This window comes from Phascolarctos cinereus, unplaced genomic scaffold (genome assembly GCF_003287225.1).
Source record: "Phascolarctos cinereus isolate Bilbo 61053 unplaced genomic scaffold, phaCin_HiC Scaffold_7;HRSCAF=346, whole genome shotgun sequence".
NCBI classification, from domain to species: Eukaryota; Metazoa; Chordata; class Mammalia; order Diprotodontia; family Phascolarctidae; genus Phascolarctos; species Phascolarctos cinereus.
In genome coordinates, this window is record NW_027556180.1 from 57,205,057 (window position 1) to 57,225,963 (window position 20,907).

The window sequence follows — 20,907 nt, forward strand, 5'->3', positions numbered from 1 at the left end:
CACAGATGGGGGACCATGGAGTCAATCCTCTCTTTAGAAAGGGCCTTAGAACTGCTTCATAGTGGCCCCCTCAAGTATTCATTTTTACCCTATAGTCCAAAGCTATTATTAATGACCTAATAATTTTTACAAAAAAAATGAACATTCCATCAGGAAATGGACGAGATCCAGATGGATAACTGAAGAAACAGATGATCTGTCAGTAAAGGCTGGAGAAAGCAAAGGGGGGGAAAGTTAGGTGGTTAAAAAAAAGAAGAAGAAGAAGAAAGCCCAGAACACAGTAATCCAACCAACAACATTCCTTTAGATGGCAGGCAAAGAAAATTCAAAAGGGGATGGGGGTGGGGAGGAGAATGATGTATGAAGAGTCAGTAAATGTAAATATTGATAGGAGACAGTGAAATAAAGAGGAAGGACAAAGCATTTAAGGACTTTGGTTAAGGGTTTACATGAGAAAGAAAAAGGATGGAGAGCAAGGCAGAAAAAGAAAAGGGGGAAGAAGAGGGGCAGTCACAGGGGCAAGAGAATAGGGGATTGCTGAAAAATAACGACGAGCTCCTGAGACTGAGGAGAGAGGACTGGACAGGGGAGACACACACACACACACGCACACACACACACACACACACACACACACACACACACACACAACCCTGCGAGTCAGCAAGAGAGCTTGTGGGAGGAGAGGGTAATGAGAGGGAGGGATTTCGAGATGAGTATGGGATCAGCAGGAGCGTGAGCAGCTGGGTGGAGAGCAGCATAGAGCTGCTGCAGGGCCATGGGAAGAGGACAGCCCCTGGCTTCCCGGCTTTTTCTCTCCACCTCTCTCATGACACCGCCATTCCAGTGAAGGATTCTTGCTCCTCCGCCTGACTTCACAGTCTGCCTTCCCCGCCTCTCTGTTCACTCTACGATGGCTGGTAATTCCCTGCTGACAGTTCCGAGGTAGGATCCTTATCCCCTTGCTGTACGGGTTCCCTAACTCTTTTCTGAAGCTTCTGCCTCCGGTGTAAACTTGTCGGGGCAGCAGGGTAAGGCACCTTCGCTCGCTCGCTGGCAAGCTTGCGGTTCTTTCCGAGTGAGGTGCACCAGGTGGGGCTGGAAACTGAAGGCTCCAATACTTTCAGCTAAGTTCAACTCTGGCTGAGCGATTCGGCTATCAGGGGGTTTTGCTAATACTATTTATTGCCTTCAACTTCCTAATACAGGTAGGTGCTTTCGCTGGGAGGGGCGAGGTGAATGAACATCCTCCAGGTGGCGAATACTTGGCCGGGCTTTGGAGTTTCCAGGTCTGAAATTCACTTCCCCGAAGAATAGAGGAAAGGGCCTGAGGAGCCCCTAAATTGGTGCAGCACAGAGACTAAACTGACCCTAAAATCGTTAGGGTTTCTGGAGGAAACGAGGATAAGGAAGACAAGGGCAACTGGAGGCGAGAGGGAAACTCGCGGTATTCCTCCCCCTCCTCCCCCACGATGTTGGCACCCATTTGGGGCAGGGAAGTAGGCTTCTGCTACAGAGTGGAAAAGGGGCCCGTAGACCAAAGACAACAGGGACTTGTGTCTCTCATGACTGATTTAACTAGGTGCCTATCCAAGTACCAGGGCAGAAACCTCCCTTTGTCGATATATGCCACAGGCGATGTGCTATAGTGAAAAACAAGAACAAAAACAAAAACAAAAACCGGTCCATAGGTTACTAGGAACTGGGTTCGAATCCCACTTTAGACACTAAGTTGTTTAACCTTTGGCAAATTAACTAACCTCCCTGGGCTTCTGTTTCCTCAACTGCAAAATGTGGAGGCTGGATAAAGGATAGTGTTAGATTTGAAGTTAGGGAGACTTGATTCGAATCCTGCCTCGAACAGGGACAGGTAATTTAACATCTCTCGGGATAAGTTTCCTCATATGGAATAATAATAACACTTCCCTCTCAGGTTTGTTGTATGGATAAAATGAGATAACATACATGAAGAGCTGTGAAAACCTTAAGGTTCTATAGCAATGCGATGATGATGATGATGATGATGATGATGATGATGATGTCTCTGATCTTATGAAGTCCCACCGTATCACTAATAAATAAAACCACAAATACAAGTCTCACCATCACCATCCTCTTGTCAGTGATACCCAAATTTCGCCTGCAGTTGAGTGGGTTGTTGGGTCATAATAGACTTGGGGGGAGGGGGAAGCGCTGTGTGTAAATGCTTATTATCAGCCATAGCTTCCTCTTCCCCTGTCCTCCCCTTCCTTACCCACCAACCTCCTCCCCAGTATACACACACACACACACACACACACACACACACACACCCCACTCCCGTCTCTGTCTCTGCTCAGCGCCCTGGTCGTTCAGGCTCAACCCTCTGTTGAATTGCTTTGCTCTGCCCTCCAGTTCCGTCCCAATCAGCCCTTGATCAGTGCTGGAGCCCTCAAGAATTTGTGGCTGCACTCCAGTCAGGACACCGCTGAGTTATTAGGCAAGCAGCCTAGTTACCGCCGGCACGTGGGGCTGAGTGATGGATGCCCGGGTGTGCAAGTGGGAGGCGAGCAGAATCGTACTGTGGAGCCTGATGCGAGAACCGTAATACTACTGATCTCCACCCTCTCAGCCCCACCTCCCTTAAGAAGTCTGGGGTTCTGTGTAGTTGTAGGCCGTTGCAAACCTAGCCGCCCGCCCCGCCTTTTTCCCCAGCAGAAACTGAAGTCAGCTTCTGTTGGGGCAGCTCAGACTTTCCTGGGCATAGAATTTCCTTTATTTTGAATAAGGAATGGTGGAAGAAGAGATTTGCAGGTTGATGCACCCCGATGGTACTGAGATAATACCATGCCCCACCCCCAAAGCAGAGGCTTGAGCCAATTTGAGGTGTGGGGTGATGCAGACTGAGGTAGAGGGTGACCACTGTTACACCTAGTCATCCACAATAAATTCTTTGTAGCCCAAAAAGCTCCTTTTAAAAATCGTCTTATTTTTGTCGCTTGTTTTGTTTTGTTTTTACATTTCATTATAACGCGTAAAAAAAAAAAAAGAAAAAGACATCTGTTGTCTGGGGGCCTTGCCCTGCCACTAAGAACCTCTAAATAGGCCCGTTTTATTTTTAGTTCATTGTGAAAACAAGTGCTTTAATTTTTTGGGGGGCGGGTAACATTACTTTCCTAAATCTCTAGGCACAGGGTATCCTGAAGGTGAAATGAGTTGGACAACCCGTTTATTTCCCTGACAAAAAAAAAAAAAGACCAGGTAGTAGTATCACGATGCAATTAAAAGCACTTTCAGTTATTCACTGATCATTTGTTTTTCATCCATTTGTATGAGTGCCAAGCTAGCCTAGATTGAACCAGGTTTGTTCAGGCAAATGGGACACTTTTTGAAAATAATGGGAATGCCCTTTGGTGTCAAAACACAAGCTGTGTTTGAGATTTCTGTAGCTGGGCTAGAAATTGTTTTGGCAAAAGCCACCAGACTGCAATGGAAGTAGACACAGTGTATCATGTACAAAGCAGTGAGACTTCTCAAAGACTACTGACAACTGCAGTAAATCACACCTATTGCATCAAGAAATGAATATTCACAAGATACAATCTATTTCTACTTGTCACTGTGGAAAGACTTTGTTTCTATTTAAAAAAAAACCTTCAGTTAACTGCAATAAATTAATTGACTCCAATTATTCTACATTTTTTAATCTAAGAAACCAGATATGCACTAGGATGAACTCTGATTGGAGTCAGATTCTGATTTAAATCCTAGCTCTGTGATTGATGATCTGTGTGACCCTGGGCAAGTCATTTCATTTCAATGGCCCATAGTTTCTTCATCTATAAAATGAAATGGTTGGACTAATTCATTTTTTCCTTAACACATAGTATTTTCCCCTGGATTCTAGATGAAAATCACAGGATTTGTCATGAAACTTTAATTATCGTTAAAAGCAAGGTGGGAGAATATGGTATGTAAAAGCAAAATTCTTGTTTCTTAAATATGTCTGCATTTTGTTGTGAAAACTCAGTTTTAAAAACTAGGTATTTAATTTTTCAAGGTCTATTATAAAAGAAACACCTACAATTATTGAATAAGCTCTGTATAAATACAATCTGAAATAAATATATAATAAATAACTCAATATTAAATTAAGTCAAAGTTAAGTTACCAATTTTCAAATTCCATAGGTGAATTTTTGTGTTAAGAATTAGGAAATGATACAAAACTTTTGTGGTTTTATGCATTTTAAGTAATAAGAAAAGAAAGAATACAGTGTCCTAAATAATACTCTGCATATAATACATGACTATTAAACCAATTCACCTTTTTTAACCATTAAAATGTCCCATACACTAATAGAAATACACGTGTAAAATATATTTAAGGAAACTGTATGTATTACATATAATTATTAATTATGTAATATTTGATACAGGATTATATGTAATCATTTTTATTGGTAGCTTTTTTAAACAAAAAAAACCCCACAAATAATTATTCTGGGGAAAACATCTGGTTTGATGGCTCTCTGGATTTGGAGTATAGACCTGGAAGGGCACTGAGAAACCAACTAATCCCACTCCCTCATTTTATATATAGAAACTGAGGCCCAATAAGAGAAAGTGACTGGCCCAAGGCCACCCTGATAAATAAGTTTCAGAGGCAGGATTTGAATCTGATTGCTTTGATTACACTTTCCAATGGTGTACCCCACAGTCCCCCTATATTCCTTAAAAGAAAATGTGAATAGACAAGACCTTAGATATGCTTTTACTTCAATAAATAATTCTTTTTTTAAGCTGTAAAATTTAAATTTCCTATTAGGAAGAAATACACAAACAAAAAATCTCAAGATGTGAATTGTAAAATGGAGTCACTCTCACTTAGTCATGAGACAGTAAGCCAGATTTTTTTCTTGGAAAAAAATAAAATTAACTACATTAAAAGCTTATTTAAGCTGCCCACTAAGGGAATGTAGTAACCTGGGGTGGTCCCATGCTCTGGTTAGTTTACAGCAAAGCAGATATTTCAATTCAGGTAACTGAGAAAATTCTAAATCACCTTAGTCTTGACCTCCAGCCCTGGTAACTAACTTGGTAACTAAGCATTGTAGGAATCTAACTGAGCATTTCCTTGATGACTAAGGATCTTGCAATGCTACACTTCGGGTCATTTCTTTGAACACCAGTCTTCATTGTAAATTCCATGTAAGTACAGGAGATTAGAATGTACTGAACTGACCACAAGACAGATCATAGATAGAAGGTACTTTTTAAAAAAAAAAATACCCCACTGCCAGGGGTGATGGCAGCCTAGGAGGAGGCTGAGGCTGAATCTCTTTAACTTGGAAGTTCAGAGCTGCAGTAGGCCTGCAGATGGGTGTCCTTGATAATTTTCACATTAATATAGTGGTGAGGAGGGGGAACAGAGAAAGGATACTGGTGTTAGAAACGGGGTGGCTCATGCCTCCATGCTGGGTATAGCCCACGAATAACGCCTTCATTCCAGCCTAGCAGAGATAGGAAAACAAAGTACTTTAAAAAAGTTAATTGCCCTCCCTCCATAATTTTTCCCCAAAAAAGGAGTACCAGGGGAAAAACAAAAACAAACACACAAACAAACAAACAAAAAACCCTTCAGACTGATTAGGTGATTCCAATTATTTGATTTCTGCCTAAGCAGCATTTTATTATGCTTTCAAAATCTCCAGAGTGTTGAATGTTTTACATGAAGGCACATTTACATAAGTATACTCTAGAAACTTTTATATCCACTAAAAAAGGTTGGTTTTTTAAGTCCTTTGAGTGATTTTTTTTCTGCTTTTGCATTATATAATACTGCCTCAGTAAACCTACAAACTCATTTGTATTGAGTATTTTCTTTTTGGTGAGGCAATTGGGGTTAAGTGACTTGCCCAGGGTCCCACAACCAGTAAGTGTGAAATATCTGAGGTCAAGTCTGAACTCAGGTCCTCCTGACCTCAAAGCCAGAACTCAAGCCATTGTGCCACCTAGTTTGCCCTGAGTACTCTTTTTTTCCAATAAAAGATTATGTCATTTATGTTACAGATTGGGAAACAGACCCAATGTTTTAGATCTGGAAGAAAACTTAGAGATAAGCCAGTGAAGCTCCTTGTTTTACAGATAAAGAAATTGAAGCCTAGAGGAATGCAGTGGTTTTCCAAGATCACCCAGGTAGTTAGTAATAGATCCAGAACTAAGGTCAACATCTTTTGTTCACTGTCAAGGGCTCCTTCCTTCCACCGTCCCATACTTTCTCAGGTAATATAGATTTCAATCCATCCAAGCCTGTGGGATGTTTATCCCTATCCCCAAATAACCTTTCCACTGGAAGTCCGTCCAACATACTGGACTTCCTCTTTTAGGTCTCTTGCCATTGGGAGGATACCAATGGAATACATGGGCTCAATAATGCTTATCCTTCAGTCTCTACCTTCCTAAATTTTCATGAAACTGAGTAGCCTTTTTTACTTGAATTCAGGAGGTTTTATGTGTTTGCATTAACCAGCTAAAAGTGAGCATAGGGTGAAAACATATTTTATAAGCAAACAATCGTCATTCCATCAGAAGGCTGTCCCTGGTCACAAAAACACTGATGCAGTAAGAAACTAGGAGATGCATTTTAAATTCAGCTAGATCAAGAGTTCTTCACCTTTTCGTGTCCTGCATCCTTTTGGCAATCTGGTGAAGTCTATGGACTCATCCCCAGAATTATGTCATTTAATGAATAAAATAAATGCTAAAATAAAATAGAATAGATTTATAAAGGAAACCAATTATATTGAAAACTGATTGAATATATGTATATACACATATGTATGTATATATGTATGTATGTGTATATATGTATGTGTGTGTGTGTGTGTAAGTATGTATGTGTTTGTGTGTGTGTTCATATATGACAACCAAAGCTAAAAACCTGGAGCTAGATCAATGGCAACATAAAACAAATAAACCATCTTCTTTGTAGCTGACTGACATGGAATAGATTGCCCTCTGCATGAGGAAAGAATTTGTTATCTTAACCTTAAAAACACTTGGGAATAACCTTTCAAGGAATCCTGCATCACAAAGTTTTTCATCCTCTAAGTCTTTCCATGACAAGCTAAAATATAGTGAGTGGTTTTTTTTATATATATTTCTTCCTAGTTTCCTAGAATACCTAGAATTAGTGCACTCAGATTATTTTCTAAAATATTTTCCAAATGCCTAACAATGTCTTATGTAGAGTAGGAAAAATTTCTTTTGGTTTGAAATATTTGACTCTTAAGTATTAGTTTGTTTTAGATTTTGAATTAAAAGAAAAATTAAGCATCCTTGGGAAATAGAATGCATGGATTTTGGTTCACTTTTCCAGTTTGGCCCTTTCCTGACTATTTTGCCAGTATTTCATTGAAACAGATCAAAATCTATAATTTAAATCAATTAAAATGATAATTCTAATAGATATAAGAACAATTTTATGTCATCAACAAGATCGGTGAGAAATTAGGGCTAACATCAATATTCTAATGCCAGTGATCCTCCATTAAATGAATGAAATTGCAGAGAATATCAAGTATCACCTACACATTGCAAGTTGTCTCTAAAAAATTGGCATTGACAGATATCCAAATAAAAACTTTATTGTATAAACTCAGCCTTTGATTATTTGGGGAAATGGGAGCTCAAGATTTCTCTTAGATAGACAATCAATTTTTTTTTAAAAGTATGTTCTTTCAATCAGTTGCTGGGATATGATATAGGAGATAGCAAAAGTTTGTAGAGAAAATGCCATTATTTGTAGAAGATCCTGCAAAACCCTTACAATTTAGGCAGATGTTGGAGGTATGAGGAGCAAATAGTTGTCTGAATTAGCAATCCATTGTTCATTCATTTCAGAGGGGTCTGATTTTTTGTGGCCCCATTTAGGGTTTTCTTGGCAAAGATACTGGAGCAGTTTGCCGTTTCCTTCTCCAGTCAATTTTACAGATGAGGAAACTGAAGCAAACTGGGTTAAGTGACTTGCCCAGGATCACACAACTATTAAGTGTCTGGGTCCAGATTTGAACTCTGGAAGATGAGTCTTGCTGATTCTAGGTCCAGCGCTCTATCTACTGTACCATCTAGCTTCCCATAATCTTAAATATAGAATATTTTTAAATAAAAAAAGTTACTGCTCTCAAGTGCATAATGTAACTTAGTCTGAAAAGCAAAAGATCACTTAATAGGTACTTAATGAGACTTGCTTCAAATAATAAAATCAGAATTGTTTTATATAGATAAGAATTGTTTTATTTTTAATAATTTCTTATTTTTAATAGATTGGATAATTTTCAAGTGTCCTAAGTAGAATAACATTCTACCCTGCAGTTCAGTCCAGACTATTACTTTGCCTTGCTTAGTCTCTACACAAACTATCATGTGTTACAAATTAATGAAATAGTAGTTAAGGTTTTCTAAATGGAAAAGAGACAGCGATCTTCATACCCTTTCATGAGCTAATACATGGATAGTAAGTATTCTGTGAACTTTAAAGGACTCTACAAATGACTTGTTGTTGCTGCTATGCTGAAAGAAGAGAAGAAGAGAGGAACGGAGAAGAAAAGAGAGAAAGCTCTCAAGACAAATATGAAAAAATGTACAGTGAGGCTATTGATTATCTGTAGGACACTATTGTCAAAGACTACCATAATTGGTTGAAGTATAACAGTGTTAAATTTTGTCACATTCACAGGAAATGTAAAATAATATCCTTTGAAAACACATAAAAATAATTCAAGGCCTGGTGATTTTGCCAGGAAATAAATATATGAGCTTTGATAGCATCTGGTGATCTTGATTTGGCCTCACAGTAATATCATTCCCATAAATGAAGCTGTCATGAAAGACAGTATGCTCATCTAATGACAGTTTGCTAGAGAAAAAATTCAACTTGATGGGCTATTGGAAGGAGTCAAATTGGACCAATTTGACCACCATAGAGTATCTGGGTCTAAATAGAACTAGAATTCTAGAAAGTGTCTTGTGCTTTTTTCTTTGCAATACCTGCCTGAGATATGCCAACCTTTACCTGGGACAGCTGGTCATTCAGCACGTATGGAGCGTAGGGAAGGTACAGGGCACTGTGCTAGGTACTGGACAGCATGTACTTGTAATAAAGAGAAGATACGCCAATGAGTTTAATGTTTGGGAATTTCTTTGAGAATGAATGATAAAAGATCATTAGGGGAAAAGTTCCTAATTTTCGAACTTGGTTTATAAATAAAAATAGCTAGAATTTATGTAGCACTTTAACATTTGCAAAGTGGTTAACACGTTATCTAGTTTAATCTTTGCAACGTCACTATCATGTAGGCGTTATTATTATCTCCATTTCACAGATGAAACTGAGACTAAAGCTAATGGTCACACAGATCAGTGTGTAGGCAGGATTTGAACTCACATCTTCCTGACTCCAACTCTAGCTCACCATCCAGTGCCACCTTGCTACCTGAATAAAACAAAATCTGAGAAATGTTATTACCACCCACCAAATCAATACTTGTCTTGTTTCAGGATGGTATTGATTTATTCATGCTTTGCCATAAGTATCTGTTGTAGTTGTTCAATCACTTTGACTCTCTATGATCCCATTTAAGATTTTTTCCCCCAAGATTCTGAAGTTGTTTGCCATTTCCTCCTCCAGTTCATTTTACAAATGAGGAAACTGAGGCAAACAGGATTAAGCAACTTGACCAGGGTCACATGGCTAAGTATCTGAGGCCACATTTGAACTCAGGTCTTGACCCCCAGGCCTGGCATTCTATCCAATGTGTCACCTAGCTGCCATATATATACATGCATACATACATACATACATACATACATATATACATACACATACACATATATGTATGTATAGGTATACATATATATCATAACAAGAAAATTGTAATACATTATAATGAGCTTCTATTTTCAAGCAATCTTCATAGATGTTAATGTAGAGATGACAAGATAAGGTGAGACATGAGAAGGCTATTAAACATGGCCAAGGAAGGCAGTGAGAAATAAGAAATTCTCCATGACATACCTTTATTCCAAAGCAAAGCAAATCATCTTAATTCAAACACAAATGTCCATCTACCACAGCATTGTTGAGTATACTGCCCCATTAGACGTGACATGCCAACAGATACTTATTTCGCTTAATATGTTCAAGACCCTCCTACTGAGCCAAGGTCTTCTTTTTTGGAATCTGGCATTTAGCACAATGCTTGGTACATAGGAGGTGCTTAATAAATGTTTATTGATTGAATCACCAAAAGGTTTGAGTCTCTTTGGAACACCTTCACTGCCTCAAAATTTCTACTTTCTGCAATAAATACATCAATGAGAATCAGAAGATATTAAAAGAGCTTAAGACTTGGCCAGTAACAAAGAATAGAAATCTAAGAACAAAATGAATGGAAGCCGACGTGTGTCTCTGGATCCCAATGTCTTTGCGTGTCTCTACTGTCTATGTGCTGACTAATAGTCCCCACGACCTATGCTGACAATTTATATTAGTGCATGGTCAAAGTGACTATACACAAAATAAATATCTCACTTGATATTCAATTCCAGATGGAATGAGTGGGAAGAGGCCAGATGTCACCCTACATCTTACCCAAAAAGCAAGAATGATCGTTCTCCTATGTTTCTCTAGTAGAAATGATGCACAATTTGCTCAACTTACTGACTTGACATGTTTGCCCTCTGATTTCAAAAAGTACTACTAAGAACATAATCAATTTCTATAGACAGCCGCCAGGGTAACCTGTTAAAAGCCAGATGTCATAGATGTGGTTTTAGATTTGCAAGTTGGTACACTTAAAATTTTGCTTATGATATGTCTATACTGCAGTGAATGATAGGGTAATTTGACATGCCATATAACTTGGTATTAACGTAAGTCATCAAAAATGCTTTGGATGACTCTTAAGTTCCTTCAGGGATCTAATGGGCTGGGGGGTGGGGGGAGGGAAGGGGGAGGAAAGAGATGGGTAGGAAAAACTGACCCCCACTCCAAGTCCAGAATTTCCCCAAATAATTTGCCCTAAACCTACACTGGAAGACATCCAAGAAGGCAGTTAGATTCCAGGTACTTCAGGTGTTACACTGTTCTTAAGGATTTCGTAGGGGTCTCAGTTGAGTAGGAATCTTACTTAGTGACAACTTAACTGGCTTATTAAAATTTCTTTATGGGAGTGGGAATATGGAGAACATTTCAACTCTGGCTTCACCTCATATTATGAAATAATTTTGACTCAGTCTACCAAAGGTCAGTAATCACAATTACCAATGCATAATTAGTTCATTTCGAAAATGAGCTTTTATTTTTCAGATATGTCTAGCGGGTTTGAGTTGTGCCACTGTTTGGCTGTGGGTTCATTCAATTAGCTGGATGGGAAAAATGCTAACTTGTGAAACTGACAGGCTAACAAGAATATTGAGACACACTTTACATTTTGTGGAATAGGATTTTCAAAAATACTAAAATCCACCACTCCTTAAATCTGCAGTTTATTGTTGTCCAGAGATATTATAGGAAGTTGCACATTTAATAAATATTTAGAGATCAATTTTTGCTAGAAACTCCTAGGCATCTATTATTGTCAACATCATTAAATATTTACCAAACCAAATGATTCATGTTGTTTATTTATGACATCTTGTTTAAATGAAAGTTGAAAATTGGCATTCAGACATATTTAGTTTCTTGTATGCCAACAATATAACCTTCATTTTAATGTTCTTTTCAAAGTAAGTGGATAAAAAAACCATTAGTGACATTTTACTAAAATGGTCATAGATATTTTATGGAATTTTATTTTCCTATTAAGGGATACTAGTGAAGACAATCTTAATCCTATTTAATTCACTCTTAAACAATCACAAGGCTGATTGCATCTCCTCTAATAATAATGGAAGAAAAATAATAATGGCCAGTATTTATAAACCTCATTCAGGCTTGGAAGGAGCTTTACAAATATTATTTCATTTATCCTCATAAATGAATATCTACCTGGTAGGTAGATACTATAATAATCTTCACTTTAAAAATGAGGAAATTGAGGCTGTAACAGTGATTGAGTGAAATGCCTAGGTTCATACAGGTAATAAGCTTCTGTGGCCATATTTGAAATTTGAGTCCAATTTCAGTACTCCATCCACTGTACTACCTAGCTACCTAAGAAAGGCAACTCTTAGAGAAGATCGCCAAAAAGAAGTTCACCAAATAAATCCAGGAGAGTATCTTTATAAAGCTAGTGTTGGGGGACAGGATTAAGGACTATTACAACATGTTTCTTCCACATGTAGTTAGGCTGTTAAGGATATGACCTGCCCTTCTGAGTGAAGTGAGCAGAAGCAGGAGAACATTGTACACATTAACAGCCACATTGTTTGATGACTAATATTGATAAACTTAACCTTTCTCAGCAATACAAGGATCTAAGACATCTCCAAAAGCCTCGTGATGTAAAATTCTATCCACATCCAAAGAAAGAACTATGGAGTTTGAATGCAGATTGAAGCACACTATTTGCTATTCTTTTTTCTTCTGTTGTGTTTTGTTTCCTCTTTCTGGTGGTTCCTCCTATTGGTTCTAATTCTTACTTACAACATCACTAATGTGAAAATATGTTTAAAAGGAATGTATATGTATAGCCTATATCAGATTGTGCGCTGTCTGAGGAGGGTGGTGGAGAGAGAGGGAGAGAAAAATTTAAAACTCTAAAGCTTATGGAAGTGATTGTTAATTCAAAATAAATTAATAAAAGAAAAAAGAAAAAAAAAGAGGATATGACCTGAGTTGTCTGAATATGCAAAATAATCCAAAGGATATTGTCATACATTTTGGACTTTCTTTAATGACAGTTAATAACCATTGATTAAGCACCTACTATGTGCCAGGCTTTGTGTTAAGCTCTAGACTAGTAGACCATCCTGTTCCCAGAGTTCTCAGAGTAAGTGCTTAGTATATTTTTGTTAATTATTATAGGCAGCCCAGTAGGAAGAGTGTTCAATTTAGAATCAACAGACCTTGATTTGGACCCCAGTACAGGTACCTCCTATTTGGATGTGTTCTGGGCATCAGTTTCTTTAACTGTAAAATGAGTGGTCATGGTCCCATGAATGAATGAGTACAAAATTAAGAACTAGGATGTTTTCAGTGGATGTCTATTAAAAATTATTTTGTTCATACAGATGCTTTTAAGAAGATGTGTTTTTAAAAGGTTATTTCCATTGCATGAAACAAAGCCCTCAGTGAATAACAGTTGATCCAGGCATGATTATTTGTTACATATTTTGCCCCATTCTTAAACAGATGGTTCTTTTCATTTAGGTAACTATAACTGTGAACAGAAACTAAGATTCTCATTGACTTTCACTGTTTTAAAATTCTGTAACTCTCTCCCCAGATAAAGTGCTTTTTCAACATGGTTTAAGGGATGACTACTCATTTGGAAATAATACTAGTAAAAACTGACAATGACTGAGAGTCCAAAAGCCCTGCACCTCCTTCGATTTTCATAATAACTTAGTGGGATAAGTAGGTCTTATATATTAGGATCTATTTTACAGATGAGGATACTTGGGTATAGAGAGGCTAAGTGACAGCTATGGTTAAAGGCTAATAACTGGTAAGGTTAAAACTTAAACCCAGGTCTTCCTTTTCTAAAATTAGGATTCTTTCTATTCTATCTTATGGCTTAGAATTATTATCTAATGTTGCTTCTGTAAAGTGCTATTTCTTTAAGATTCTTTACACTTGGAGCCATTTAGTACTAAAAATGGCAGGAAAAAAAAGTTTGTTTAAAGGAAAAATGGAAATCAATTGGTAAAGGCCATAAGATATTACCACTCTTTTGGATGGAAAATTTGATGATTCCATGCAAAACACATCTGAAAACTCTGCTTATATAGATGTGATTTGAGGAATTTGGAGACAGAACTGTGGCATAAATATAATAACTTAAATCACTTTGTGAAAGATTTGAAATTATTCCCTATTTGTATTTGGGTGGTTTACTGGTTTAAAGGGACAAATGAAGAACTTTCATTTATTACAAACTGGGGGAAAGCATGAAGAAATAGTTTCAAGTGTACAAAATGAGTTGTTGGATCAAGTTGAGGACTTCAGCACTACAAAGCATTATGGAACTTCAGTTCATTTGCATCTAACTGTTATAGCTTCAGAGAGCAAAACTAAGAAAAAGTGAGAGAACATGCAAATATTTGGAGACTGATTTTAAAAGGACTGATGATTTCTTAAAGGAAATTTGGTGAGTTGTTATCTTTTAAATGAAAGCTGGTTTGGTTTGGTTTGGTTTTGAGCCACTGAAGTAAATATAGGAAGTAGAAGAGATTAGAGATAGGAATGGCTAAAGGGGGGAAGGTGGGGCTGAAGAGTCAAGAAGGGTAGGAGTGAAAGAAACAGCAGTGTGCCCAAAGTAATTTTGTTGGAGCTGTTTGAAGGGACAAGCTACAGGAGCAGTCAGAAAAAAAAAATCTTTGGCTCCTAGTTCCTGATTGACCGAATAAAGACTGCATTTATAGCTATTATCTCTCAGCTCCACCTATAGCTTAAAAGAGGTGAAGCCTCTCAGAAGTGAGTAGACCTTTTCTGCCCTCCTTTTGTTTAAGAGGAAAATGAGAAAGAAAAAAGATAAGTACTTTGGTTGCCTTGTTGTATGAGAAGTAGCTAGTCTGGTTTGCCCCAAAAGTCAAACTGGGCTGTTTGTTGTTCTGAATGGACAAAATGGAATCCTGGTGGGTGTATAGTTAGCTAGTCTTTGAGGCATAGTCCAGGGATAGGTAGACTGATTTGTTTTGCAATTCTGTGACTTACAGGGGAATGTTATTTAAATTAAGAGGTATGCCTTTCTTAATGTCTTTTTAAGGGTAATTGTAAGTAGAAAAAGATTGTAAATGCTACCTGAGAGTATAGAAATGCCAGCCAAATCTGGCCACTGCTTGTTTTTGTAAAGACTAGTAAGGTAAGAATGTGTTTTGTTTTGTTTTTTATATTTTTAAATAAAATTGTTTGTTTGTTTGTTTATGTAAAAACCTTTCTTAGCTCATAGACCATACAGAAACAGGTGGCCCTTAGGCCATAATTTGCCAACCTTGGTATAGAGAATAGAAGAAAAGAAACCTTGGCCAGCATGTAAATGATGAGGATCAACAAATAGGTGGTTACGGAGAGAGTGGATTTATAGAGTACAAATCTTTCTGGATGGGCTAATAACATTAAAGCTCACCTGCCATCCAGAATTATGAGTTAACTGAAGAATTCAGGTTTTTCTGCCATGTTTACTTCCCTACTAGATTCTCATAAGTTTGTGCTCACTTTCTCCTACAAGGATTGAGTGTATTAGTGAAAGCATAGCTTGGGTTTATGTGTGGATTGTGTTATATTTATCACTTGTGTCCTTGCTTTAATGTAAGTACCTATATCTTTTGTACTATTGTTAAATAAATAGTTCTTTTAATTTAAGTAACTTTAACTATGAATAGAAACTAATGAAAGTTATGAAAAACAAATTCCTACTGACAAATCAATTTTAACAATAATAAAAATACCTCATTTGCATAGCACTCTAAAGGGTACTTTTCTCATAACATTGTAAAGTAAAGCATAAAGGGATTATTATTCTCATTTGGCAAATAAGGAACATTAGAATCAGGGAAATTAAGTGACTTGATCATGGTCACATAACTTAAAATATCAAAACCATGATTTAAACTCAGCACATCTGATTCAAAACCCAGTCCTTTTTTTTGGTAAGTCAATAGGCTGCCCCTTATAAGCACTATACATTTTTTTTTTGGAGTTCAATAAATACTTGGTAGTAGATTAACATTGTAAATAATTTTGTTCAATAATGTATAGTTATATTAGTCCTTCAACTTTGTCTACATAGGAAATAAGTTAAACAAATTAGGTAGATAATTTGGAGATGAGAGTAAACTTGTAATATTTCTCAAATGAAAGCCTAAATCTTATATACTGTGCTTGTTGCTGACTCTTGCAACTCAAAATGACCGGAAATTTTTTATTTTAAATAATTTTCTGAACGAATCACCAATACTTCAAAGGTATGCATACTCCTCAATTATGAAATTATTCACAGGTTGGTGACCTGACTTGCCAATCTGCTGTTCCCACAGCCTTAGTTTTTGAAAATGTGAAAAGAAATGTTGACTTCCCGAGAAGCTGAGATCGTTAAGTGTGAATCACACTCTACAAGAAGTCACTGAGCTCTTCCAAGAGAAGAAGCTGTTTTACTAATGGACATAACATTAGTACTTAAAAGTCATGTCCACTCTATCAAGGGAAGGAATGAGGGTGAAATATCAATGATAAAAGCCTCCTTGGTGTCACTGCTATACTGTCAATATTCTCACTAAACTGGTTTGGGAGAAAGCATCTATTTTTCATGAGATTTTCAAATACTTGGGTGTGAGTGAGAAGCAGAGAAAGGAGACATACAATTACATTCATAACCCAAAACAAAGCTCTGAGAGTTACTAGAAAATGTAGTATTATGAGGTACATTCCATAACCTGATTTTTTTTTCACTAGTTAATCCTGGTATTGGCTAGCTATTATTTCCTTCAGGAGTCAATTCAAATCAACAAGCATTCATGAGATACCTACTCTGTGCTGGGTATCATGTTAGGAACTGGGAATACAAAGACAAAAATGAAAACAGTCTCAATCCTTAGGGATCTTTCAGTCTACTGGCTGAGATAAATTAATACAAATGATTTCAAGCTGCCACCATTATTCCCTGCTTCCCAAGGTGTCTAAGTTCTAGTTCCATTGTGGGGAGAACACAAAGGTTGTTTTCACCCTGACACCTTCCTATGCTCCTAATAAGAGCACCTACCTCTTAGGTGTTTGAAGGGCATTTACTATGAAGCACTATAAGAGAATACTCAGGAAAGGAGAGAACAGTGATAGGGTGAAGGAGGTAACAATTGAGTTTATAATACATTCATTTGCCACTCTTCTTAGCTCCCTCTTTCTGTTAAATCTCATTCTTAGTTTAAACTCAGTTCTGCTATCACATCTATGGGACCAGCTGGCCAAAGCCGCTGCCCTTCCCAAGCTTCTGGAATCTGTTCCCCCTAAATTCACTGGTGAAGTGGCCTCAGTAGGGAGTCACTTTTCATTGCTTTCCAGTTCTCTCTTTGCAGCAGTCAACTTACCTTCAACCAAATGGCCAATATTTGGGCAAGTCTATACTGGTCCCCTTACTAAATTTCCAGAAAGAAATGACTCTTCCTTATCTGGGTCCCAGAACTACCTTCCAGGTATCAGGCCTTTTTTGCCTCCTTCATGCTAGGTTAAGGGGTCTAGATGCTCTAGCTCCTTCAGAGACTGATTGCCTCACTTTACCTTTGTTTCTGGCTGGTCCCCTGAAGCAGATTTATAGGTGAGATATTTCTGCTAGTTCAGGCCATATTCAAAGCCTTGTTGAACCCAGGCCCTCCATGATCCTGAACAACTAGAGGGCTCTTGAGCCTATTCTTCCCCATTCAGTGGTCCCACCAGACTTCAAGGTTCAAGGGAGTCCTTTTAATTAATTTAAATCCAATTCATTTGCAAGTCATGACATCTTCCTGACGTCATGGTCCTCTTTGAGAACAAAGGACAAACAACAGACAATGACTATTAGCAGCTGCCCCACTGCGGACCCAAGTGACCAATTCCAGTTGAGCAATTCTTCCTTCTTTTTTTTTCTTCTTTCCTTCCCTCCCTCCATCCTCTCCCTCTTCACCCTCCTCTCCCTCTGTCCACACAGGGAATCATACCCTTACCTGCAGGTGTTCTGCCCAAAGGAATATAAATTCTGGTCACTGAAACCTAGCAAGATATCTTGGAGTTTATGGGCTAGATTTCTTTTTTTATGGGCTATGCCTTAGACCCAAATCACTCTGGCTTTCATTGATTGGCCAGCAATGGGTTTCAGCCCAAGCCTTTCTTGGTCATTGTTTATATGCTGATGTCTAAGAATAAGCAAAAATAGCAATTGTTTCTGTTTTGGCCAGAAATCCTGAGGATCCTCCCCTCTCAAATTGATTTTTTTTTAACTAAGTAAAAGAGGCCAAGTCCCTAGGAAGATTCTGAGGGCTAATCAGGTTCAAGCCATGGTCATTACCTGCGTGAACAGGTGTTGATAGTTCTGCTGGCCAGGTTCAGACAGCACTTATCATTATAGCTGAAACTTAGAGCCCTTTCATTCAAACTTTCTTCCTGCATAGTCTTCTGTGAATCCCATCTCCTATAGCCCACTGAAGCTAATGGACTCAGAGAACATTGAGCTGGAAGGAATTTTAGAGATCAAAACACTTAGAACAGTGGCTGGCACATAGCAAAACTTATGTGTTAGTTGTTGCTGTTTTTTGTATTATTATTATTAATTATTCTTATTGTTATAACTGACCTTTAGTTTACTGAAGCATTGCCCCTTCTCAGTTCTTAATTGTTGCCCCAGGCCTTCTGTTATATTTTTCATTAGACATTATAGAATCTCTGGGGACAAGGATTCTGTCTTGTGTATATTTTGCATCTGTCAAGCACTTAGCACGGTATTCTGGTGCAATACATACAATATAAAGGTTTATTATATTGTACAATTAAGGAAACAGGCCCAGAGGGGTAAAGTCACTTGGCCAAAACCATAAAAATTAATGGCAAAGCTGAAACTAGAAATCCAACTCTCCTGACTCTCATTGAAGTGTTCTTTCCACTCCCCCAAAGCATGGACACTTTCCCCTAGATCTTAAAAATTAATCACCTCCTCATCTCTGAGTCACAAGCCACTAGCGTTTCTAGGACATCTCCCCTATGAGAAAGGAGATTCCTAAGTACTACAATAACTTTATGAATACAATACTTGATGAATATAAAACATCACTAAAGTTCTGATGTGCCTTCACTCCTCAGTCCAGTGAGTGCATGGAACCTTTTCAGAAAGTTCTAGAGTATGTACGTAGTCAACTAGTACCTTGCATTTCCAAAATATCTTGCAGTTGCACATTCAATATTTCCCATGTTGGACATGACCTTCACAACGAACCATTAATATAACTAAAAGACCCATGTGATTGAAGCCATTCGGCATTCCTTCAGGTTGTGTCAGCAATGGCTAGATCATTCCTAGGACAATGAGGTTTAATAAGCATATGCTTCTTGAAATATTTTCTGCAAAGCCTTTGAGCAATCAAGTTAATGGTGCCATTAGAGCAATGAATTTGGTCTAAGAGTCTTGGTGGGAAAATTGTAGGTAGATATTAAAAACTAATGTGGTCTTGGGCTACATTAAGAGAGGCAAGGATTCAGATTGGAGGAATAAGGAGATAATGACTTTGTAGCATTCTAATCACATTTGACATGTTGCGTTCCACCTGGGCACCATTTATTAAGGATATTGATAAACTAGAGAATATCCATAAAGGGAGAGCAAGGATAGTGGAGAGTCTAGAATCCAGGCTACACAAGCTTTCAGATTTATTTCAGGTTCCTTATGAAGGTCATGACCCATAAGGAGAATATTGTATGAATGATTGCAAGACATTTTGGAAATGGAAAATGCTAGAAGTTCTTACAGGAGCCAATTGCTATATTTTCAGTGTGAGCAATTTTATCTTAGAAATCAGCAAATACTACAAATCAGGGCTTGATTTATTGTTCTGTTGATTGTCTAGACTTAATAAAGTAATGGAGAAAATGCTAATAATTCAGATTAAACTTCAAAGTATATCCTGTATACTTTTTTATGGGGTAGGGGAGGACAGTTAGTTGTTAACTTTTACCAGCACACGCTTGTATATGAGAATTGGTTGAAGGAACTGGGGATGTTTATCCTGGGGATGAAGAGATTTGTGATAGCTGTCTTTAAAAATTTGAAAGGCTATCATGTGGCAGAACTGTTAGACTTATTTTGTTCAACCTCAGAGGACAGAACAAGGGGCTATGGGTAGAAATTTCAAAGACGCAGATTTAGGCTCACCTTCCAGAAAGACTTACCAACTACTAAAGCTGTCCCCAAGTGGAATGGGCTACACAGAGAGATGGCAGATTCCCCTTCCTTAGACATTTTCAAGTAGAGGCTAGATGGCTGCTTGAAATGTCATGGTGGAAATTCCTTTTGGGTAGGGATTACACTAGGTAGCCACTGAGGTACCTTCAAATTCCCAAAAACTGATTCTCTGAATTCATTTTGACAATGAACAAATGGATAGATGGATGGATGGATGGATGGATGGACGGATGGATGGATGGATGGATGGATGGATGGATGGATGAAGTATTTATTAAGTGCTTACTATGTGCAAAGTACTGTGCTAAGCGCTGGGGATAGAAATAGAAAAGTAGGACAGTCCATGGTGAAGATAACACATATTGGAAGGTTTCAGCTATAAGTCAAATGAAAGGTCCATTGGTTCTTAAGATGCTATAGCAAAGCAGATGCTAATGCCTTATTACTTGTACTGATAAAATTATATCAGTATATAATGTTGTGCCAAGGACTTTGGTGGCAAGAACTTTATTTTCTGGGTCTTCAGTGAATGTGTCCGTAGCACCTGTTGGAACATTTGCCAGGCTGTATCTCCACAGAGCTTTCTTGCCAGAATTATGGCTACAGGCTCTGTCTTAGAAGCACTGCTATTCCCAAAGTCTTTGGGGTTCAGGGTCCTTGGGCTTTCTTCATCAAGGTACGAAGGAAGAAGGCAGTCAAGGCGTTGGTGGTGATTTGACTTTCCTTACACATGCTGCCTCCCATCTCTCCTACAGGATGTCTTATGGCTTCAGCTAGGCTGGTTCCCGCCCTCTGTGTGGCAATTGGTGGGAAGTTAATGAGGATGGCTGGACTCTTCTCCATAA

General features: G+C 38.0%; 1 protein-coding gene across 2 annotated transcripts in view; it reads left to right on the top strand.

Annotated features, from left to right (window-relative positions):
- The first annotated feature begins 652 nt into the window (after positions 1-652).
- The window catches only part of SPHKAP (SPHK1 interactor, AKAP domain containing), a 166,319-nt gene continuing 146,064 nt past the window's right edge, over positions 653-20,907 (top strand). The window contains exon 1 of one of the 2 annotated variants that reach the window (XM_020970972.2): positions 653-945. In XM_020970972.2, the coding sequence (XP_020826631.1) occupies positions 914-945 (32 nt within the window). In that variant the 5' untranslated portion in view covers positions 653-913. The remainder of the gene's footprint in view (positions 946-20,907) is intronic. The other variant, XM_020970973.2, reaches the window with a different exon arrangement.